Raw genomic sequence first — 25,392 nt, 5'->3', positions numbered from 1 at the left:
GTTTAGAAATAGTGATGGATAAAAATCTACTAAATTGAATTTATTAAACTAAGAATAACAATTAATAAACTACCACTCGAAAATATTTATTTGCTGTCCGGAGCAAGTTGGCATCTCTGAGTATATAAATAACACTATTTTTGTGTGTTCTATATTGCATTATTTTCCTCAAACCACTTTCGTAACGATAATAATATAAAAAGATTAAAAATTTACTCGAATTATGTTGTTTCTAATAATCTTGGCTTCGCCGGTGACCCCCGTGGAGCTACGAACAAACTCAGTACCGATCACCGGTGACCTCCGTGGAGCTACGAACAAACTCAGTGCCGGTCACCGGTGATCCCCATGGCATTCAACATGTTAACATGCTACTGAACTAAGCCAAATAGCTGTAACTTTAACATGCCATCATGCCAACGGATTTCATCGGTTCTCGAGTTAAAAATAATTTGCAGAAGAAACTATATTTTGTGATGTTTAGCCGTAATATTGCTTATTAGTTCTTCCCTTTTTAGTCACCTTTTTAAGTATTGCCAAAGAATCTATTCAAATAGAATGATGAGAATACTAAAAAAAAAAAGGATTCTTCGTATTCAAAAAATCTTTTTTTTTTTTTTTACTTTTTCTATAATTATAATTAGAAAAACTTCATGGAATTTCTAAGTTTTTTTCATTTGCAGTTCTTTTGTTTGAAATGCTTTTTTTACTTAACTTTCGTTTTAAATATTCTTTTTTAATAATAAGTACTTTTTTATATTAACATTACTTTTATTACTAATTTTTTAGCTTCTATGCATATGAAATATAAAAATAACCGCCGAATTTCAATCGGTGTTGTTGGAAAATGATCAGATTTCGGAAAATTATATAAATTAGTTTATCTTAAAATAAAGGATAATTCTAAAGAGACTTTATTAAATGTTTATCTCAGGCTAGGTCCTCTAGAGGTTGGATGTAAACTTTTATTTTTATCACTGTATCTACTAACACATTTTAATGTGAAGTAAACACTCAATTAATTTTCAAGTTCACTTCTTGTGTTTCGACTAACCGTTGTAGTTTTTAAATCTATATTAAAATTTATTTCAAACATTACTGGTAGAAAAATTAAAACTTTTAAGTTTATTTTATTTCAAAATTTGTATTCCATTTTTATTTCAATTTATACATTACATACTCATGTCCCATTATTCCTAATGCTTTTCAACTCCAAATCTCAAACTTCGATTTAAAAAGTATGCAAAAAATAACGCATTTAATTTGAAATAAAGGTGAAAATTAGTTCAATAGTAGTGAAACTTGTGCAAAGAATTACATATGAGCAATAATTACGCACTTTGGAAATAGTTTCTCTCTTGCGAACTCTTTTCGGAAATGATTTTTCCCAGTGGTAGTGAGATTACAATATGAAATTTTTTTTATTTTTCCTATTCAAAAACTTTTCATTTTTTATATTTAGTAATTTTTGAATTTATATAGAAATTCAAGATATAAATAAACGAGCACATCAGCATGCATATAAATTAAATTTAAGGAAGTCTAATCCTTATTTAATGTGTTAAAGTTAAAACACACTATCAGGGAAGTCAAGGACAGCGAAATTAATATTATTTATTTATAAACTCTTCAATCAATTGTAACTATCACTATAAGTTACATTTCAAATTATTCATATTTAAATTGAAATCTACATATCATACCAGAGATGCCAACTGCTCCGGACACACCAAAATAATTTTAAAAAAACGGTAAATAACTACAAAGTAAATTTTGCAAATATTCGAATATTTTTGCTTGCTTTTAAAAAGGTGTAGCATAACATAACAGAAAAAAGTGGTGAATTATATATGCCTACGTACTGTTTAAAAATAGTGGTGGATAAAAATCTACTTAATTGAATTTATTAAACCAAGAATCGCAATAATTAAGTAAATTTTGAATACATTTTCTGCAATTCCATAAAAGAGTGTAAATTTTATAGTTGTATATCATGTTATACGCTGTCAGCCAGCTGTTTTTCGCAGCCTTTGTGAAAGGTCAGTGTCAGCAAGCGGTGGCAGACACAGTCTAAATGTAATTTCAGTGTCAGCCACCGGTGGCAGACGCAGTCTAAATGTAATTTCAGTGTCAGTCACCGGTGGTTGAAGCGGCCTAAATGTAATTTCTGAGTCAGTCACCGGTGGTTGACGTGGCCTGAATGGAAAGTCCAGTGTCAGCCACCGATGACTGCTTGGCGCTCAACGTGTTAACCTCTGATGAACTACTAACTTCATTTTAATTCACTCTTTGAGTCGGCAATTATCACATAAGTACTGAGGTGTCTTCGTTGGTACAATGTTCGTGCTTTCTATTCTATTTGCATTCTATTTCTACAACAAATTGAAAAACACATGTTGGAAAAAGTTTCTAATTTTAATCTCTTTTAATAAAATTTTGGATTTTATTAATCTCCTCTTTTTGAGTTTTTAGTCACCTGTGGCAACGCAGCGCTCTCAAACGATTATCTAGCGATGACAGCTGATCCGATTTCTATCTAATAATTTTAAAAAATAGCTCAGAACTACTAACTAAAATTTGCTGATTTTTGGTTAATTTTGCCAATTTTTAAAAGACTCTAAACGACGTTTCAAATAAACATTTGAATTATTTAAAAGAAAGTAATGTATTAAAAACCTCTACATCGAATTTTCTAAACCAAGGATCACAAGCAAAAATGTCTACCAACTTTTACACACTTTCAAAAAGTGTTTTCTTAGTAGTAAAGGGAAAGACAATTAAATTGAGACAAGATTGTTTTGGCAAACTTAAACCTTTTGCTCACAGAGTGCAATATATCATATTATCCTTGTACAATATCAAATTAATATAGATATCGCAGTGCGATAAAAGTTGGTAATATCACATTCAGAACTTTTACTAATTTAAAATGCCACTTTAATTCTCATTATAAGTTTGTCTCATTAAAATTAAACAGACCAAAAATTAAATTTTCAAATTTCTACTAAGCTTATTATATATATATGTCTAAATTATATACATGTATTGGTAACCACAATCTTTTTAAACCGCATTTATTTAAAAAAGAATAAAATCTGATTATGAAAATTTTGCCACTACATTGAATATAAGAATAAAATCTTCTGGAAAAGAAGGCTGGTATAATATATATATATATGTGTGTGTGTGTGTCTGTGTGTGTGTGTGTGTGTGTGTGTGTGTGTATATGTATATGTATGTATGTATGTGTGTGTGTGTAAATCGTTCTAGTATGATGGTGGTAAATCAAATTTAACATCAACTTTTTTCGCCTCTCCAATTAGGTTTCTACGGTCCAGGAGCCTGTCTCCTGCTTGTGGCTTTTGTTGGATGTTCTCCCACAACAATCATCATTCTTCTCTGTCTAGCTTTGGGCTTCAATGGATTTATCTATTCTGGATTCAATGTAACTCATGTTGATATGAGTCCAGAGTTTGCTGGTCAGTTTATTTGAACTTATATCGGACTGCGAGTATGCAAAATGTTGTAGTTGTTGTTTTGAGAATATTGTAGGCAGTAATTTTTAAGCATTTTTAGAGGCAATGTTTTTATCAAATTAGTAATTTAATCCTAAGGCTTCAAACAATGATTCAAAAATAAAAATCTTTCTAGATAGAAGTCTGTTTGAGGATGGGTCACCAGGCAGTGGTGTCATTATACTAGATACTAATAGTACTAAGATCAAAATAAAAAAAGCACTTTACACTTGCCAGTTTTCAGAGCGAACTGATTGCTGCACATGCAATACTAAAAGATCTCACTAACACTAACCCCTTGAAAATAATTTTTTACATTAATTTCCAAGCAGCAATCCTACTCCTTAACAAATGTTTCACCAGTCCTGACATAATCCTTAAAAGAATAATCTGCTATATGATTAGTTTTCATAAGGAATCAGATCTAGTTTTCCAGAGGATCCCATGACATGTTGAAACTCCAAGAAATGAAAGGGCTGACGCCTTGACGATAACCGGTGCCAAAACCGTATCTGGAACTAAAGAGACCAATGGCACCTCTTTCTGAAAATGTTTCCAATTTGTTTCCAACTTTTTCATTTTGAGAAAGAAACTAGACCAGCGCCAAGGCCCCTGCTTGTCATTGGTATGCCAACAAATCTACAGGTGAACTTTTGAATTATGAGTTCTTTTGGAACATCTCTTGTAAACTTTCTTTACTTGAACTGATCATTCAATAGCATGATATTTGAAAATGGAATGAAAACTTTTACTCCATGCTCAAGGTGTAACAGACCATCAGTAGCAAATCCTGGATTGCTCCAACATTACTGTGAAGGATCTTTTTCTAAAAACATCAATGGTTGACTCTATGTTTATGTTACACCTGGTTTACAGCTAATCTAAATCAGAAGGACAAGTCCTACCCCACCCCCGTCCTGTCAAGTCCTACTAGCCACAGTAGTTCAATAAATCAATCATAGACTCAAAAATATCCAAATGTGATTAATTAAATTTCTGATAAGATATGATATTAGTTATAATCTAATATATATAATTCTCTTACGTGGCTCCCAAATTTTGGCTGTATTTCCTTTCCTCTGGTGGCAACAGTTTTCATTTTTAAAGTACTTTGTACAACTAAATAAGATTCTTTTCACAACACTTAAATATTTACTTTATTTTCTTCATATATACAGAGAACAGTCGGCAAAGAATTCTGTTAGGTTAAAAAACATTTCGCTAAAAAAAGAACGAATTCTAAAATAAATAAAAATAAACAACTTAAAAAATAAAAATGCTGTTGCCAGCCATAGAATTTTTTTAAAGTTAACTTAGCAACATAAATCAAAATGACATAGAAGCGCAACTAGATCAAAATTATGATACCTGAGTGCTTGACGTAACAAATCCTTCAATTCTATAAGTGTTGTATCGCCAAATGCCCAGATTAACAATTGTGTTTTTAAAGAAATTCTATAAAAAGATTTAAATAAAAAACTTCTATCCAGCTACTTCTACAACTGCTTCTTGAAGAACTTGGCTCATTGATTAAAAATATTGTTTTAATTTTACAGTACTAACTTTACTTCTACTAACATTATTGCTATGACACTCTTTCATTACATTTCACAACTTCATGCTAAATTTGAGGACCTTAAGTTGTCTTGTGGTTGAATACTGACATTTAGAAATGTGTACATAAAAAAAATAATATTTAGAGGTTAAGAGTTGCCTCAGAAAAATTTGAATTGTTGACACTGAATTTAATAATAGAAACAATCGTTTTTGTGAAAAATTGAATTGTATTGCTGACATCAAAACTAAAAATATTGTGTTTCAACTTAATACTACCTTAATTTTGCTGACATTTTGAACAAAATTAAGGTTTAGAATTGCCTCGGAGAAATTTGAATTGTTAACAATGACTTAAACAAAAAGTTTTATTTTAACTGACAAATACTATATTGTCGAGTCTCAGTAGCTCAGGGGTAGAGTTCGCTTCTATAAAGTCGAAGGTCCTCGGTTCGATCCGGGAAGCGGACGCTAATTTTTCTATTTCGTTTATGAGCATTCCAGAAGCTTCTGGAATGTTCAGTCTACGTCATTTCCTCTTTCGTTCTTCCTAGGAAGCTTCTAGAACATTCTGTGATACTATAAAAGCTATCCCGTGATTGTAAAGAAGAGTTCTTCTGGGCGCAGACTGGTTGCCGGTGTTTGTAAATTCCTGATGTTAATAAATTATCAAATTCTCATCTTGTAATCTTCACTAAATCTAAACACTTTAACGTGACAATATTATAATTTTAACTTTTTCTATGACTATACTCATTTTCTTACTCTTTTCTTTGTTTTTTATACATTTTATTTTTTTGTGATAAAATAGAAAACTTATAATTGTTCTGGCTTCTGAACACTGATGAAAACACAAAATGATGGGCTTCATCAACAATCAAAAATATATACATTTATTTTACAAGTTCCATATTATTAGGGTGGCGCCCTTCAGAGAATTAAAAATACAAAATTATCTTCATCGAAGCCGATTCTTTACATCCGGCGTTCAGTGGCAGACTACTATTTCATATTGTTTTACAACACATGGCTTTAGCCCTCTGGTGGGAAAGACTTTAAAACAAAATTTACAACAGTTACTTTTCTCACCAACTGAAATTTAGAATAATGTGATTAAACAAATTATGTGTACTGTTTGCAATTTCAAATTAATATTGAAATGTACAGGTTTAGAATTTTCTACAGTGAAAAGTTTTCGGAACTTCAGTATTCAAAACAGTATGCAAAAGCTAGACGTTAAGAACGTATCCAATGAGCGAGCAAAGCGAGCATTGGATTGCGAAGCAATCCGAAATGAACTGCGAAAGCAGTTCCGGGGGATGGCGAGTGCCAGCGAGCAGGTGGCGAAGCCTCCTAGTATAATTATAAATATTTACCAAATTGTTGGAAAATTACGTGGGTAAAAAAAACCACACTTACATTGCACGATTGCTATATATAATTTATATAATAGGATTACTTATTATGCATAAATTATGCCTAAATGTTGAAAAATTACATCGGAAGAAAGAGTCACACTTCCATTGCAAGATTACTATAGTTTGTACATTTCCCGCGAGATTTGTTGATAACTATGCAAAATTGGAGAGTTGTGTCACATTTGTACAATGAGTATTGTTTTTAAATGTTTTTAGGTACTCTGATGGCTGTAACAAATACTGTGGCAAACACAGCTGGGTTTTTAGTTCCTATGTTCACTGGATACATCATAAAAGATGGAGTAAGAAATATTAATCATTTTTTAAAACTCTGTGGTCAATTTTAGTTATTCTATATAATGTCAGTGTCCGTGAAAGCACACACCCTATTTTTTAGTGTTTCAAAAGGAACTTTAAATAATAAAAACGTGATAGGGCATTTACCCTTGAAAATATATATTAGGTCTACCAAAGTCATTGGACCTATAAGTTTGTTTCAAGTTTGAATGTGTATTCATACTTTATTTTGAGCCTTATTTGGTTGTGCCATTTTGTATTCATAGATTTAAGTGTAAATTCCCTACCACATTTTTTATACAAGTACTTTTTGAACTTTTGTGAACAAAATTTCCCAGTACAGGGATCTCCCAGAGCAATATCGCCCGTCAAATGCAGTGGGAAGCGTGAAGGTGACGGGTTCGAATCCCGTCGTAACCATGGATGTATTCGTTGTGATTTCCTTCTTTAAATTGTTCTAACTGTCCTTCCACTTGACAAAAGTTTATAAGCCTAAAATTGAGCAAACGAGCCTGCAAATGTATGTAATTTCAATAAACAATACCAGGTAAACCTCATATTAATTTCACTATATCTATCTATAAGAGAAGATTAAACCAAAAATAAGAAAAGAAAACTTTTAATAACCCTCTATAGAGCTTACTTTTGAGAGGTTGCAACATATTATGCTTGCTCGTAATTCAGTTTTAATTGAGAACCATCTTTATTTTATTCCTTGTAGTCAACTTTCTTAGCCCTATCTGTTAAAATTTAGCAATCTTTTTCAATACTTTGTTCGCAGATTGCCTTATAAGCTAAAATCCAAAACTCTTTTATTGTTTACAATTACATTAACGTCCATTTTCACGTATAATAAACGCCATTTACGGTTCTAAACGTGTACAATATTAATTGCAAGTTCTTTTTCTCGTTGTTTTTATAACGTGTATACCGAATTTCATCGACAACCCAAACTGACACTATGCTTGTCTGAACAAGTAAATTTAATTCACCTTGTAATTGAATGGCCTTGATATTCGTTATCATGGTGTGATCATAAAAAAAACTCCAACAACACCTTGATGTACTTAACCCAAGCCTACCAACTACTACGCTTTTTGCAAAATATTTTATAGAGTGGTAGACATTTAAGAGTCATTAATTTTTGTAACTTTGCTCTAATTTTAAACGCTTTAGCTCTAAATAACTGGTACAAAGTGGCGTTGTATAGATAATTTTAAAGCATTAATATGTGTGCAAAATAAGTTCAAATGAATAAAAAATAATACATTAATATATAAACTTAGATACCACTAGTATAATTTTTTATAAAAGGCATTGAAAGTTGGCAGCTTTGACTTAACCCTTTGCACTCCGAGTCCTTCAAAATGCTGTTTGATCTAATGTAAGCTCTAAATCAATTAGTATACACAATACGGTATTTTTATATAATTTTTAAATTGTTGTGGTCACTAATAATTGAAGTATAAAAAACTTTTAATATTTGACTGATGACTGTAGATGCCACTTCGGAAAAGACATCGGAGTGCAAAGGCTTTTCTTCCACTTAGACAAGATCAACACTCCACATGCTCCGACCTGTAATTACTTTACACTTGCGCAGTATCAATCTAGGTAAGAAGAACAATATACCACTGGAGAAATAATTAATGAAACAATTTCTTTCACACTTGCATAAGTAATTCAAAATATAAAATTTTAAAAATAGTGAATTCAAGAATACCTTACGTAAACAATGAAGTTTCAAATGCTGAAAATATATTTTTTAAGTATCAAAATTTTAATAAATAATTGCAGGATTGCTAACTCATTGCGCAAACAAGATTAAACATGCATTTTTTTACATTTTTTGCGCCAATTTGTTTACTTTTGATATTTTGAAAACATTTTTTCAGCATCCGAAACTTTATGGTTTAATCTGGAATCCAGAGCGGCTGGATGCTGGGGTTATCTCGGCGTTTGGCGCGAAGCGCCACTAACCGATTCATCGATTCTGTTTTGTTGTATTCTGGGAGATCCTATATATCTTTGAAGTTGTAGTATGACTCCAGAGCGGCCAACTCTCTGCGCTTTTTGTAAAAAATTGTAAAATTGTTCGAGTGGTAGCGAAGTTTATAGTTTAATATATAATTTTTTATTCATTTAAACTTATTTTCCCGCCACCAGATATAAATGATTTAAAAATTCATATGTAACTATCCCCTTTTTTTCGATCTCTTTCGTGATGAGGCTTTTAAAATGTTGGCAAATTTACCAAAAATTCTGAAATTTTTGAGTTTTAAATGTCTACCACTCTATGTAAAGTTTTTCAAAAAGCGTAGTAGTTGGCAGACCTGAGGTTCACGTGAACACGCTTTTCTCTATACTTTAAACTTCAAATTACCAATAGAGTTGGAAAAGAATTTGTTATGAAAAGTTTCTCTTGGGTTATAGCGTCCTCTTATATTGACGATGGAAGTTAATAGGACGGAGAGGAATACAAAAAAGTTTCATAAACTGATGTTTAAAATGTCTTTTTCTTTTCAGAGTACTCTTCAAAACTGGGGATATGTGTTCATAACAGCCTTCGCCATCTTTTTCTTTGGTGGAACAATATTTAACTTCCTTTGTTCTGCAGAGTTGCAAGAATGGAAAACGACCGGTGATAAATCAGACACCAATGGAGATAACAGAAGCATTGCCTCTCATCAGACCGATCAACCCTTCAGCGAGGAACAAAGAGAAGTTTTCCGCTTCAGGAGGATGAGTTTTACTGTATGAGATTTTACGAACGCAACTATCTCAACTGATAGCATCAGAAACATTGCATGGATTTTAATAAATTCATATCATATGAAAATAGGAGGAGCTGGAAACGCTACGCATTTATATCCGCATTTTTGGGAAAAATGACTTTTATGTAAATATTATTTCTCATTCTGGTAATGTCTCCAATGCTGTTTAGAATTATAGACCATTTGGATTAGGACTGATATGGAAAAGATGGGCAGATAAATGGCCTCAGGTTGCTTTCATGAAACAAATGGCAAATTAAAGAGAATTGGACTGTGTAGTAATAAACCATCTCTTTTCTAAAGGTAACATTATTAGAGATTGGCTGTTGAATAGCTTACTCCACAGATTACTTAAAAGAAACAAATAATAAATCAAAGGGATTTGGGCAGTGTAGTATTAAACCATTGCTTACAGGAAATAACAAATTGAAGTGATTTAGGCAGTAAAGTAATAACCCATATTTTTTATAAGAATACATTATTAGAAATGGGATGGGGAAAGTTTACCCATCTGGCTTTTAAAATCAAACAAGGTATTTATTTGCAAATTTTTATTAATCAAAGTTTTTATAATTTTATAATAATATGTTTTGATTAGAAAAAAATAAAAACAAAGTATGAACTGAAGCTAGTGGTGTAATTCAAAGGAATGTGTAATTAATTAATATAAAGAATCAAGTATCGCTGTTTTAATGTATTTTTAAGAGAAATCTGGAACAAATCCTGACACTTTTAATTGTCAAAATTTTAAAGTAATGTCATAAAAAAATGTCTTCAAACATTAACGTAAAATTACAGTCACTATTAAATTTTTTAAGGCCTGTGTGAATCCTACTAAAAATCTTACCACACTGATTAACGATGTTTTTCGAAACTCTTGCGGCAAGGAAAATAAAAAAAGCCATTGAATAAGTGCCTTACTCTTGAAGCAATGCAATGATTTTAAATTATATGTATGATCTTGCTGTGAAAAATTATCTGAACTTTAGAACAGACAAATGACTTAAATATTTTAAAAGTTATTAAACTTTCTTTAAAATCAACAATTTTGCGACATTTTTCCATCTAGATGAAAATTATCAAAATCTCTGCCGTATTCTCAATTTTTGCAAATTTTTATGAGCCTTGTTAATGCAGCGAAGGAGTAAATTTTCAAATATTAAAAAATTAGATCAAAAAACGCTTTTCATTTTCACGTAACTGTGACTTTTCCCCATATTGACGTTTTGTGCCATTTTCACAATAAGGGTGGACAGCGCAGCGCTGCCTTTAGAGAGGTTAAATTTGAATAAACAGTAATCAGTTATGGTTACAAACTCACAGCAGTAATAAAAATAGCATATTATTCGCAAAAAAAACATCATTTCATATTACGACGGAGCCTTCAAAAAGCAATAATATTTATAATATTTATAATAATAATATTTGCCACTACAGCCCTGAATCCAATTTTAAAATATTGTCAATGCAATTTGAATTTTTTAGAGTTGTATTAAATGTCAATGTCTTCATTTTGTTAAAATTTTGTAGTTATATAATGTCTTCAGTTTCTCTGTGATTTTTATTTCTTTATTCATTTTCTTGTTCGCATCAAATTCAAAAATGTTTTCTATTTTTGAAATCTGTAAACATGGTCATAGTTTGTGAAACCAATAAACTTTTTTAAATAGAAATCTCTTTCCTTTTTTTTAAGTCACCATTATCAACGCATTCTAAACAACTTCCTGCGGAATTGGAGGAGATTTTTACTAAGTACAATAACCTTTATGATTTACCATTATATTTGTAATTAATACAATTTAATTCGCAATGATTTTAGTTACTACTATACATGAGCATGCCTGCCAACTACTGCTCTTTTTTAAAGTATTTTATAGGGTGGTCAACATTTAAAAACTAAAGCTTTCGGAACTTTCGGTAATATTGCTAACATTTTAAAAGCCGCACCACAAAGAGATATGTGGAATTGCATATGAACTTCTAAATTGTTTATATATTGTGGTAATTGTTTATAAGTTAAAATGAGTAAAATATAAAACACTTACCTAGCTGCCCCCCCCCCTAGAATAAATTTTTAAAAAAGACAGTTCAGCATAAAAATCACAAGCCGTAGATTGCTGACAGCTGAATTAACCCATTACTTGCCTACTAGATGGCAGTCAATCTTTTGCAGACATGGAAAAGTGACTAAGCGTTAAAAGTGGAAGTTATAGAAACTAAACTAAGATGATGTATTTCCCTCTAATGAACCACTTAATTTCAAAATAAAAATATAATCTAATATTATCTAATAACATTTAATAAAAAAAAGAACTTTTTTAGTGGTATTGAAATATAAGTTAATTTTAGTTTAGTATATTTCATTTCAAATAATTTTTCCACCACTACACCTGTATATCAAAAACTAAAGCAACAGATGAAATGCAACTTTATATTCATCGTGTGGTTACACTCCTGAAAAGTAAAGGTATTTATCCTTATTCTGCAAGTTTTAATATTTAATTAATTACGAATTTATTAAGCCTTTTTCAAAAAGCGGAGGAGTTGGCTTCTCTGATATATAGTAAGTCTCCTATACTATGGGATTCTAATTCAGGGGCTCTAATATATAGCAGTAACTAATTGTATACGTCTATCTTTTTACCGTAGTTTAACACTTTAATGAGCCATTTATTTCTAGTAAAGGTAAATTAAAGTATTTTTGGAATGGAAATTGTTTTAAGAACAGTAATTGTAAGAACAGTAATTTTAAGAAAAAAAACTCATTTAGTTTATAAAAATGCCATTTTTTGGTGGTAAATATATTTAACACGACCTATTAGGAACTTATTGACTTTTATTTTTCTTTATTTATAAAAATAAATTTCATAAATGCTACAAACTTCAAAAGGAATTATGAATTTTATAACTTTTGTACGTTTTTTTTTAAACTAGCAAATGGTTACCAATTTTATTTAAACGCACTTCAAGAAAGCTGAAGTTATTAACAAATGGAAACCTAAATAAAAAGTGGTGGTAAGTAAACTTCCAATGGCCATCGAAAGGGTTAATAAAGTTGATATAAAATGATTTTTACAACCACTACACAAATAATATAAACATTTGAAATTAATCAATGAAATTTCCTGCAGTAATTATTAAACTTATTAACTATTTGAATATTTAAAATAATTCCTGCCTACAATTACTTATTCAAATCTTATATAACTACCACTACATACACCGCTCCGGATAGTACAGACTATTTTAAAGAAACGTTATGGAGGTAGAAGGTAAAATTTGCAGTTTTCGAGTTGAGGTTGTGTATTTTTAAATTTCTGCACGGCTTAACTTTCGCTTGTTTGTTCGTTGTAGTGGATCTGGGCGTCTGAGGCGGCCCTTTGCGCAGCTTAACCACCGCCTCCTACAACTGAAAGCCTCCACACGGTTTTTCATAGATAGTCCGATCAGACCACTACGAAGGTAAATCAGCTAATGAACGAGTCCTTTAATAAAAAATCTAGTAAAAATAAGAAAGTGGTAGCAAATATATGTCGAAAATTTGTTTAATTTTTGAATATGATTGGTTTGTCTTATTTACTTGTCTACCACTACAGATTCAATTCTGAAATATATATGAAACATTACTCTCAAGTACCTTTATAAATAGAATTTGAATTCATGCGCACGACCGGTTCACTTTTAAATAGTCTGCGCAGACTACTTATAAAAAACCGTGTGGTGGCTTAACTGCGACAAAGTGACGCCTCTTATTGGTCTTTGAATAATTGAAAGTAGTGGTGAGTAAAAACCCTATAAATGGAATTTGCTAAATTAAGAATCATACCTTAAAAACTACCACTCGGAAATATTTATCCGCTGCCTGGAGCAAGTTGGCATCTCTGCAAAGAATCTTAACCAGATATGATAATATCTTACTCTTGTAAAAAAAAAATGACATATTCCCTAAATAGGGCATAAGACAGATTTAATCAAAATTAAATCCTGCCAAAGTAATTACACCTTAAAATAGTAAATTACACAAGGATATTTTTATTGCGGCTGCCAATGAACGAGATCATAATAAATACAAAATCAATTTAACGATACATTTCTTTTTACTTCATTCGGAAGAATATATGATTTTTAAGGATTGTGACCAAAGAGCATATTCAGCTGGTTTAAGAATTTAATACTTGCAAGTGATGTCATCATAAGCAAATCATGGCATTTGTCTATTCATAAGCCAATCAGATTCGACACACGAACGTGATGTCGCTTTCAGGCATCCAATTAAATCTGACTAATGTCACAAGGGTAAGCATAATCACTTCAGTTCTTCTCGAGTTGCAAGTACCCAATTTGCACTTCGTGAAGAGGAAGATCATTGAGATCCAGACCAGGGGCTCTAATCCATGCATATGACCTATGATCTCAGCGCCAGATGATCATTTATAAACAAGATGGCGTGTTAAAATCGAGCTAAGTCTGTCCACATGAGTTAGAATATTAACTAACGTGAAGTATTAAAATACTACGCCTTATCGCACATCGAATTTGTTAAAATATAATTATTTCTCTTACGCCTTTTACTTAACTTAGATTTATTATTTGTTTAAGCAATTTATTGTAACTGTGATATATTTTTGTTTTGTGTACCTGGCAACTTCGATGCATAATTAGTTTGTTTATGTTCTACGTTGCTTCATGTCTGTCTTTGTATTAAGTAGGAAATATTCAGTGAAAAAAAATCGAAATCTTTGTGAAAGAAAATAGAGTATGTCACTTAAGAGAATTGACACTTGACGGGCTTAGCTTACTTAACACTTTCACGCCGGGGTGACCCACCGATGGGTCACGCTAGATTGTCACATCTTAGCAGCGCACCGGAGTAAAAACTAGTAACAATAAATTTCATTTTTTAGTTTTTTTCCGGGAATAATAAAAATCCATAACTACCAATTGTTTTTAACGGTTGCAATTTTTATAATGAATTTCTTCTTCGCTGTGATAAATTTCCTTACAGTGAATTGCTATTAATGAGAATAGCTAAACTCCTCCTGTATATTATCTAATATTGAAATAGTTCTTCTACCAGTATTTTCTCTTTTCCCGCACCAGTATTTTCACTTTTCCCGGAGTGAACGTGTTAAAATAGAATGGAAAGAACAGTTGCTAACGAAAGCAAATGCCGCGTTTCAACAACCAATCAGGATTGAGACACCTACGTCACTTACAGTTATCCTATTAATCCGTGCTATGAAAAAGAGACAATGAGATTTTACTCTCAAAAGTTAAAATTTTCAAAGCTGATATGAGCATGATTTAAAACATCATCTGAATGAGAACTTTGTGTGAGAAAGTGTAAGATACTTGTTTGATAAATAAAGAAAATATGGACGAAGATACGGCCAAAGAAAAGGGTTTTAAGATTTTGAAATGCAGTAACTATTGTTGCAGTTATATTATCAAATATAGATTTACTTATTTATGTAACTTTTCAATTATGAATATTTTTTAGCTCTTATTAAAACTAACTAATCAAAGTTTGTGCCATTACTCGGGCAGACTAAAGTGTTCTGAAATTTTGTATAGCTGCCAGCTGTTTCGAGGATTTTTATTATAAAATGTATGCTGATAGTGCAAGAGTGATATAAGTTGGCACTATTTTTTTATTTACCTTGCACTTAACACATTTATTGCGTAACTATGAGTTTTTACGTATAGATTCGAATTTCATTTGGGGAGATTTTGTTATCGTGATCTGTGTCGAAATAATCGCGAAGTCTTGACAACTTCTGGACAGCAGCTAGCGAGAAACTAAATATATATATATATATATATATATATATATATATATATATATATATATATATATATATATATATATATATATATATATATATATATATATAAAATAAAAAACATCACAGAAAAGCCAACTTCACATCAACTCGAAATTTATAACTCGTAGCTCCCCCCCCCCCCCGAGTAAACATCTACACATTTTTTTTTTAATTTGCCAATTTAAAATCTATTTGGCACCTTGGCGATTGTAGTTGGAGCAACAGATCACAATATGGAAATATCCCCTTTCATTTATCATTTAGGAACTTCATTTTTAAAGTAGAGCAATCTGGCTCTAGTGTAAAATCGGGGGTCATTTTGGTTTGGCGATAGTTTTCATTGAGTTTTGCTAAAATCCCATTTCTGGTTACCATGATATACTTTCTTTTTTGGGTTACTGCAACTTTTGTTTACCTTTATGTGATTGATTCTTGGTTTACTTACATACATATTTGTTTATTTGCAAATCGTCAAAAATGAGTAGGGCCCCCGATTGTAGACTAATACCAAAAATCTTTTTATGACATAATTATTTAACGAAACTAGAGCAATAAAGAATACATTTTGTTACCATAACGAAAATTCTTCCATTAAAAAAGTAAAAAATTGGCAACTAGGTAAAAATTTGGGTATTTTATTTTATTTTATAATCATCGGTGAACAGCCAACCTAATTTTTTAAGCTTGCTACTACTAATGTTCCACTCCGTAACCTTGTAATTTTGAACCCCATTCAAAAGACAAGGAAACTCCTGAATCAAGAAATGGGGGAAATTCGCCTTCGTGGAGTAATTTTTGATGGAATTAAGCCGCATTTGCTTAACATGCAGAGGAGAACTACGAAAACCTCCATTGGTTAACCTAACAGCAAGGGGACTCTAACCCATGAGGATATTCCCAACAACTGAGGATATTTAAGTCAGCAATGTGGTCGGTGCTAGCCGGATGCGGAATTCGTATCTACCAGACATCACTGGGATTCGAACCCGGTTCAGCTCATTGGAAGGCGAACGCTCTATCCCCTGAGCCGTCAAGACTCCAAATTTGTGTATTAGGTAAAAAATACCATTCATTCTGGCAACCAACTTGGCGACAATCCAAGGAAAACTTCAAAATTCAATCGACTGTCATTTAGTCGCATACTTGTTTTTGCTGTTTTTCGAAACTTTGTCTCCAAGGAAAATAGAAAAGCCATAGCTCAAGTTCCTTACACTTGAAGCAATCCGATGATTTTAAACTATATATATAATCTTGCCATGAAGAATTATCTGAGCTTTAAAATAGATAAATAACATAGATATTTTAAAGGTTATTAAACTTTTTTTTAAAAATCTCCAATTTGACGACATTTTTCCACCGAGATTAAAATTAACAAAATCACTACAGTATTCTCAGTTTTTGCAAATTTTTGTGAGACCAGGTAATGCAGCATTGGAGTAAATTTTTAAGTATTAAAAAATTTGAATACAAAGTTCCCATTTTTTTGTCTATTTCCTAGTCTGCTAATCAATGCATCACTTTTATTCACCAAACGAAGTATATGAAAATAGCATGAACGAAATTATTTGTTTAACATTCAAAATTATATTTGTTTTGTGTGCTGTATTAGAGCTTTATTGTTGTTATTGTTACATTAAAATTTAAGTTATACGCTGCTTCTGGAGGAGTTAAAATTCCTAACACCACAGTACCTATAGAAGTGTCTTAAATATCACTACTAAATAAGCTTTCCTGGAGACAATATTATTTAGGTCATTTTTATTTCCACCGGAAATGGAATAATACTAAATTTAGCAATCATCTACAAAATCTGATAGGAAATCAAAGTTATTTTGGAAACTTGAAAATCTGATCTCAAAATTTGAAATCTAACAAATAGTTCCGAATAAAATTGACCCTTAGTTATTCGTTCGGAAATATTGAATTTGGTACTTAAAGTTAAAAATGAAATAAAAAATTGAAGACATGGAGATTTAAAATTAAATTCAATTGCTCGCTTTCAGAGGACAAGGCACGATGTTGTGATTAATACAGCAAAACCCAATCATTTTTCTTAATAACTTAAAACACGATTGTGTCAAAAAACCGACCGTTTTGCTATTTTCTTCCTTTTTATAAGCGACCATATCATTTAAAAGTTACTGCAAAACTTTCGAGTTGTTTACTTTTCATTGAACCTATTTACTTATATCTTATTACAACTACCTAAAATCAATATATTTTTAATTAACTAAGAAACAGAAATATTAATTTTATTTTAATGCAAACTATCTTGAAGTTGTTTTTTGAAAGCTACGTTGTAATATGAAATGATGTTGTTTTGCGAATGATATGCTATTTTTATAACTGCTGTGAGTTTTACAGCAATTCTAAAAAACAGCCTAAAAGTATTTAAAAAATATATTTTAGCGGAATTAAATATATATATTTTTTATAACCCTCGTTGAACAGCCAATCCAATTTTTTGGGTTTGCGACTACTCCAGCCATCAGCTCCTACATGAGAAGGCCTCCACACGGTTTTTTTAATAAGTAGTCTGCGCAGACTATTTAAAAAGTGAACCAGTTGTACTCATGAGCCCGAATTCTTTTTTCAAAGTAATTGGGAGAGATTTATCATATATATTTGAGAATCGAATTTGTGGTGGTTGACAAGTAAATAAGACAAACCATATTCATTAATTAAACAAATTTTTAGACATTTATTTGCTATCACTTCCTTAATTTTACTGGATTTTCTATTAAATGGCTCTTTCATAAACTGGTTTACCTTCATTGTGGTTTGATCGCACTACCTATGACGAACCTTGCGCAGGCTTTCAGTAGTAGAAAACATTGATTCAGCTCTGAAGTCTTGTAATTTTGAACCCAATCCAGAACACAAGGAAACTCCTGGATCAAGCATTGGGAGAAATTTGTCTTGGCGGGGGAACTCCTTGATGGAAGTAACTCGCATTTGCGTTACATGAACAGTAAAACCACGAAAACGTCCCTCTGTCAGTCCGACTGCAAGAAAACTCTAACCCATGATCCGTCTGCCATGGAGGTCGGTGCGAGCAGGGGGCTGGGATTCGAACCAGGTTCACCTCATTAGAAGACGAACGCTCTATCTGAGCCCCCACGACTCACGAAGTCGCGTTTGTACGAGCCCTCAATTCAGCAGTTTCATTCCAATTTGAGTTGAATTCAACATAATAAGACTACGGAGTGAAACTTTAATATAGTCACAGATCCATTAAGGATGGGCTGGCGAACACTGTAGATTAGAAAAAGGAATCATTTAGAAAATCTTTTTCTTGTAGAGTATAGTGTGTGTGCATAAAACGAATAGAAATTATATTTTCGTTTATCTTTTTCCTCTGCTTAGAAATTCAAACTCGTTATGTAATTGCTATCATGTGTTTCTATTGTGTGGTAAACGTCACTGTATTAAAAGTGAACTTGAACATTGCCCTCGTGATGATGGTGAAAACACCAGTCGGAGAGTTTAAAGTAACCAATGTAACAAAGAAAGGAACAACCTGCAAAGAACTTTTAGCATCTGTTTCCAATAGGACTGTAAAAGAAGTAAATATGTAAATTAGTACTTAATTATGTAAATTCAGTATTATAATTTAAATAGCGGGTACTCAAAACAGCTTTTTTCCAGATTCTGCAATCTCTTCAATTTTCATACAGTTTACTTACACTTAACGTTGTACCATAATGCTGAAGCAAATCTAAGCATTCAACTTACATACCGGTGTAATGCCGAACTACTTACACTCAAGTTCTGTTCAACGTTGAACCTACAATACAGGTGCAATCTAAGCATTCAGTTTCCATACCGGAGTAATACCGAACTTTGATACTGGTGCAATACCAAACTTTGATATTGTAATACAGAACTATTTACTCTCAAAAAAATTTGATTCATCATTGAGCCATGATACCGGTGCAATTTAAGAATTCAGTTTACATACCAGTGTGATACCGAACTTTTATACCGGTTTTAATAACGAACTACCTACACTAGAAAAAGTCGGTTCAATGTTGAACCATAATACCCGTGAAATCTAAGCATTCAGTTTACATTCCAGTGCAATACAGAACCTTGAACCATTAGACGAAGTAAATTCTTAGCTACCTTAATGAGGTATTTGAGGTAACGACTCTCATCATTCTGTTCGGAAGAAATGCTTTAAAATGATTATTTTTATTAAAAAAAATTGCAAACAATTCTGTTTAAGATTTTATCACCTTTTTCTAATATTTAATTATTTTTTACAAGTAAATTAATCAACGTTAATGGCGTGTGGATTGCTTTATAATCATTATCGAATTAGCGTTCTCTGAAACTTTGTGTTATATATATATATATATATATATATATATATATATATATATATATATATATATATATATATATATATATATATATATATATATATATATATATATATATATATATATATATATATATATATATATATATATATATATATATATATATATATATATATATACACTCCTCAAAAGTGAAATTGCAACACCAAGAAATAACATTCCAACACCAAGTAATATATATACATTCAGTATCCTCCTCAAGTATACTGAATGTATATATATTATATGTCAAGTATACTGAATGTATATATATTATATATACATTCAGTATCCTCCTCAAGTATACTGAATGTATATATATTAGATGCAACACCAAGAAATAATGCATTATTTCTTGGTGTTGCAATTTCACTTTTGAGGAGTGTATATATATATATATATATATATATATATATATATATATATATATATATATATATATATATATATATATATATATATATATATATATATATATATATATATATATATATATATATATATATATATATATATATATATATATATATATATATATATATATACACTCCTCAAAAGTGAAATTGCAACACCAAGAAATAACATTCCAACACCAAGTAATATATATACATTCAGTATCCTCCTCAAGTATACTGAATGTATATATATTATATGTCAAGTATACTGAATGTATATATATTATATATACATTCAGTATCCTCCTCAAGTATACTGAATGTATATATATTAGATGCAACACCAAGAAATAATGCATTATTTCTTGGTGTTGCAATTTCACTTTTGAGGAGTGTATATATATATATATATATATATATATATATATATATATATATATATATATATATATATATATATATATATATATATATATATATATATATATATATATATATATATATATATATATATATATACATATATATATATATATATATATATATATATATATATATATATATATATATATATATATATATATATATATATATATATATATATATATATATATATATATATATATATATATATATATATATATATATATATATATATATATATTTATATATATATCGTTCGTTAGCATTGGGTAGTTCTATCATAGCTTGGTTTCCATGAAATCTGATAAACTAATTTCTGACACTTGTCAATTTCAGTTACATGGAGGAGAATTTAATTGGAGTCGTCCACTTCAAGGAAATCTTCTGGGTGCCTTCCAAATCGGCTCAGTGTTTACTCCAATACCATTTACCATTTTGGGATCAAAGTTACATGCATCGAAATGGATTCTTGCCTTTGGTGGACTCCTTTCAGGTGTCATGTCTCTTTTGGCACCAGTGTGCGCCCGTTGGCATGTTGGAGCTCTGATTGCAAGTAAAGCTATAGAAGGATTGGGAGCGGTAAGACTTTTAAAAAGACTCTTAATGCGTTTTATCTCTTGATGAAAAAACTTTTTTCCTCTTGGTGAAACACATTTTACCTCGTTGCGAAAAACGTTGGTGATACACTTTTTATCTCGTAGTGAAAAACATTTTGCCTCTTGGTGAAACGCAGCTTATCTCGTATTGCTAAACATTTTACTCTCTTGGAGAAACATATTTTACCTCGTAATGAAAAACAATTTGTCTCATCGCGAAATACATTTTATCTCGTAGTGGAAAACATTTTGTCTCTCGATGAAACATATTTTATCTCGTAGTAAAAAGCATTTTGTCTCTTGGTAAAATGTATTTTATCTCGTAGGGAAAAACATTTTGCCTCTTGGTGAAACGCAGCTTATCTCGTATTGCTAAACATTTTACTATCTTGGAGAAACATATTTTACCTCGTAATGAAAAACAATTTGTCTCATCGCGAAATACATTTTATCTCGTAGTGGAAAACATTTTGTCTCTCGAAGAAACATATTTTACCTCGTAGTTTGGTGAAATGTATTTTATCTCGTTGGGAAAAACATTTTGCCTCTTGGTGAAACGCAGCTTATCTCGTATTGCTAAACATTTTACTCTCTTGGAGAAACATATTTTACCTCGTAATGAAAAACAATTTGTCTCATCGCGAAATACATTTTATCTCGTTGTGGAAAACATTTTGTCTCTCGAAGAAACATATTTTATCTCGTAGTAAAAAGCATTTTGTCTCTTGGTGAAATATATTTTATCTCGTAGGGAAAAACATTTTGCCTCTTGGTGAAACGCAGCTTATCTCGTTTTGCTAAACATTTTACTCTCTTGGAGAAACATATTTTACCTCGTAATGAAAAACAATTTGTCTCATCGCGAAATACATTTTATCTCGTAGTGGAAAACATTTTGTCTCTCGATGAAACATATTTTATCTCGTAGTAAAGAGCATTTTGTCTCTTGGTAAAATGTATTTTATCTCGTAGGGAAAAACATTTTGCCTCTTGGTGAAACGCAGCTTATCTCGTATTGCTAAACATTTTACTATCTTGTAGAAACATATTTTACCTCGTAATGAAAAACAATTTGTCTCATCGCGAAATACATTTTATCTCGTAGTGGAAAACATTTTGTCTCTCGAAGAAACATATTTTATCTCGTAGTAAAAAGCATTTTGTCTCTTGGTGAAATATATTTTATCTCGTAGGGAAAAACATTTTGCCTCTTGGTGAAACGCAGCTTATCTCGTTTTGCTAAACATTTTACTCTCTTGGAGAAACATATTTTACCTCGTAATGAAAAACAATTTGTCTCATCGCGAAATACATTTTATCTCGTAGTGGAAAACATTTTGTCTCTCGAAGAAACATATTTTATCTCGTAGTAAAAAGCATTTTGTCTCTTGGTGAAATATATTTTATCTCGTAGGGAAAAACATTTTGCCTCTTGGTGAAACGCAGCTTATCTCGTTTTGCTAAACATTTTACTCTCTTGGAGAAACATATTTTACCTCGTAATGAAAAACAATTTGTCTCATCGCGAAATACATTTTATCTCGTAGTGGAAAACATTTTGTCTCTCGATGAAACATATTTTATCTCGTAGTAAAAAGCATTTTGTCTCTTGGTGAAATATATTTTATCTCGTAGGGAAAAACTATTTGTCTCTTCGCGAAACAAATTTTATCTCGTAGTGCAAAACATTTTGTATCTTGATGAAACATATTTTATCTCCTGATGAGAAACATTTTGTCTCTTCGTGAAGCACATTTTATCTCGCAGTGGAAAACATTTCGTCTCATCGCGAAGCACATTTTATCTCGTAGGGAAAAACATTTTGTTTCTTCGCGAAACATGTTTTATCTCGTAATGAGAAACATTTTGTGTCTTCGATAAACACATTTTATCTCGTAGTGGAAAACATTTTGTCTCTTGGTGAAACACATTTCTTGGGCTGGAGAACAATAGCTAGAGATATTAAATCCTTCGTTGACAACTAAAAACAAAAATTAAGTCTCTGTAAATGGTTGTCACGTCTGTGAACATCACTTTCATCTTACAATTAAATTTCTCAAATAAGTTATGTATACTATTAGAATTACTTCATTAGTGAACTTACTCTTATTTTAAAGATATCTCTTTAAATTAAATGTAGACATAATTTCAAAAAGCTTTAAAATTACACCAAAATATCAGTTGTAAAATTCCTGTTTTTCCTAGAATCTACGCGTTTCACGCTATGACACCTTTCTTAAACACTTATTTGGAACAGTGGCCATTTTATCAAAAGTGCATAATTTGATATGCATGCCCATTTTCTTAAACTCTTAATTTGAAATCTGTGCAAAATAAAAGGATGTTATGATGTAGTTAAAAACCAAATTTAAAATACGAGATCCTTATACTTTTAACGAAGCTTTTAGTATTTCAGTAATCCCGCAATGGACTGATCGTAAAGGCACGGTCCCCACTTGAACACCGAAATCAAGCATCACTGGTTGCTATCAGTATGAGGGTGGGTGACAACTTTGATCAGTCCGTATAGAGACCAAGGGTATGCGGTATCGGTCCTCGTTAAACTGTTCTACCGTAAAGTGCTCTATTTCACGCGTGGGTCGTGCTACTGCAAAGTGGAAGAACCACCTTCTCTGCAGAGGATCAAAATTGTGATGGAATGTCTTCGGATCATCCTCAGGGGTCTTTCCCTGACAGCCGCACATTACCCATTATTCAGCTCTAGTGCGACGTAAATAAAGTACTTACCTAACTAACTCAAATTTCCGTCTCTATAAGAATCTAATTGCTTAAAAGTAATTACGACAGTTTATTTACTCGTATTGTCATATAATATTGTCGTATTGTCATAGAATTATATGACAACACGAGCAATTTACTCGCATTGTCATATAATTCTAATAAAAACTGATAAGATTGGAAATGTTGAACCCTACTTTCATGTATTTGTTATGAATTTAGCATTTCATTTTTCAGGGTATTACTTATCCCAACATACACTGTTTAGTAACAAACTGGATACCAAACATTGAACGTAGCAGAGTAAATGCCTTTATTTACAACGGTATAGCATTTGCAACGGTAGCAACTTATACACTTTCTGGACCTTTAATGAAAAGTGGTTTCCTTGGTGGATGGCCTGCTGTATTTTATATATCTGGTAAATTTCTTTTCAGTTTCCGAAGATATTTTACTACCATTAAACCTCCTATTAGTAAAATTCCGTATTCCCTCAAAATTCTGTTTTTAATCACAGGGCTCCGTATCCCCATGTTGAATATCTATCCTCCCTCAAATTCCTGTTTATAATCATATGGCGCATATTGAAATTCTATTTCTAATTATATGACATTATTTTCTTACATTGAAATTGAATTTTTTCTCTAATTTTTGTTTTTAATATGGCTTAATATTCCCATGTTGAAATTTTGTTTCCCCTCAAAATTATGTTTTATTCAAATAACTCTATTATTCCATATCAAAATTTTATTTTCAAATACATATAGTAGCCGACTACAACAAAATAATAGCGTACCTTCCAACATTTGAGTTTTTTGCAAAATATAACTATTAGAGGAAGTGAACTGTGGCCGAAATTTTTAAAACAAACAGAGTTTTCATAAAATCTTTGTGGGGGCTTGAGAGCAAGAATAATCCTTAGACTTAAAATTGTTCTAGTTACTCTGCCATCCCTAGGGAGATCTCCCTGATTCATCAGATCTGACATGACTCACACAGATAAGATAATGGAATGGCTAGGCATATAGTGTAGTCTGTAGTATATGGACGGAACAAACATTAATATCGTGCTAACATCGGAAGTTCGATATATATATATATATATATATATATATATATATATATATATATATATATATATATATATATATATATATATATATATATATATATATATATATATATATATATATATATATATATATATATATATATATATATATATATATATATATATATATATATATATATATATATATATATATATATATATATATATATATATATATATATGAATGATAATAAAATGAGGGGAAAAAACTATGCACAAGCTACTCTATTTACCTTACTTCTTAGCTTAGATAGTTTACCATACGATAAGAAAAAGCCATTAATCTATACATAATTTGAAACAGGAACTGAAATTGATGAGTAAAAAAATTTACAAGATGAGATAAAAAAAAATTCTTTAGAGGATGACTACTAAAACAAT

General features: G+C 30.9%; 2 protein-coding genes across 3 annotated transcripts in view; both read left to right on the top strand.

The window, feature by feature from the left end:
* Positions 1 to 11,231, top strand: part of LOC107437296 (putative inorganic phosphate cotransporter) — a 67,362-nt gene extending 56,131 nt beyond the window's left edge. For both annotated transcript variants that reach the window (XM_087160686.1, XM_087160685.1), the window contains exons 8-10: positions 3,324 to 3,479; positions 6,704 to 6,789; positions 9,311 to 11,231. In XM_087160686.1, coding sequence (XP_087016812.1) covers positions 3,324 to 3,479; positions 6,704 to 6,789; positions 9,311 to 9,544 — 476 coding nt within the window. In that variant the 3' untranslated portion in view covers positions 9,545 to 11,231. The remainder of the gene's footprint in view (positions 1 to 3,323; positions 3,480 to 6,703; positions 6,790 to 9,310) is intronic.
* A 3,683-nt stretch (positions 11,232 to 14,914) lies between these two features.
* LOC122271277 (putative inorganic phosphate cotransporter) overlaps positions 14,915 to 25,392 on the top strand; it is a 34,643-nt gene continuing 24,165 nt past the window's right edge. Inside the window, exons 1-4 of the mRNA XM_087160683.1 lie at positions 14,915 to 14,981; positions 18,750 to 18,949; positions 20,902 to 21,144; positions 24,138 to 24,321. Coding sequence (XP_087016809.1) covers positions 14,933 to 14,981; positions 18,750 to 18,949; positions 20,902 to 21,144; positions 24,138 to 24,321 — 676 coding nt within the window. The 5' untranslated portion in view covers positions 14,915 to 14,932. The remainder of the gene's footprint in view (positions 14,982 to 18,749; positions 18,950 to 20,901; positions 21,145 to 24,137; positions 24,322 to 25,392) is intronic.

The sequence above is a fragment of the Parasteatoda tepidariorum genome, chromosome 4 (assembly GCF_982258835.1).
Source record: "Parasteatoda tepidariorum strain Cologne lab strain chromosome 4, Ptep-v5.0, whole genome shotgun sequence".
NCBI classification, from domain to species: Eukaryota; Metazoa; Arthropoda; class Arachnida; order Araneae; family Theridiidae; genus Parasteatoda; species Parasteatoda tepidariorum.
The sequence above is the reverse complement of the archived record's forward strand: the minus strand, read 5'-3'. Positions and strand labels throughout refer to the sequence as shown.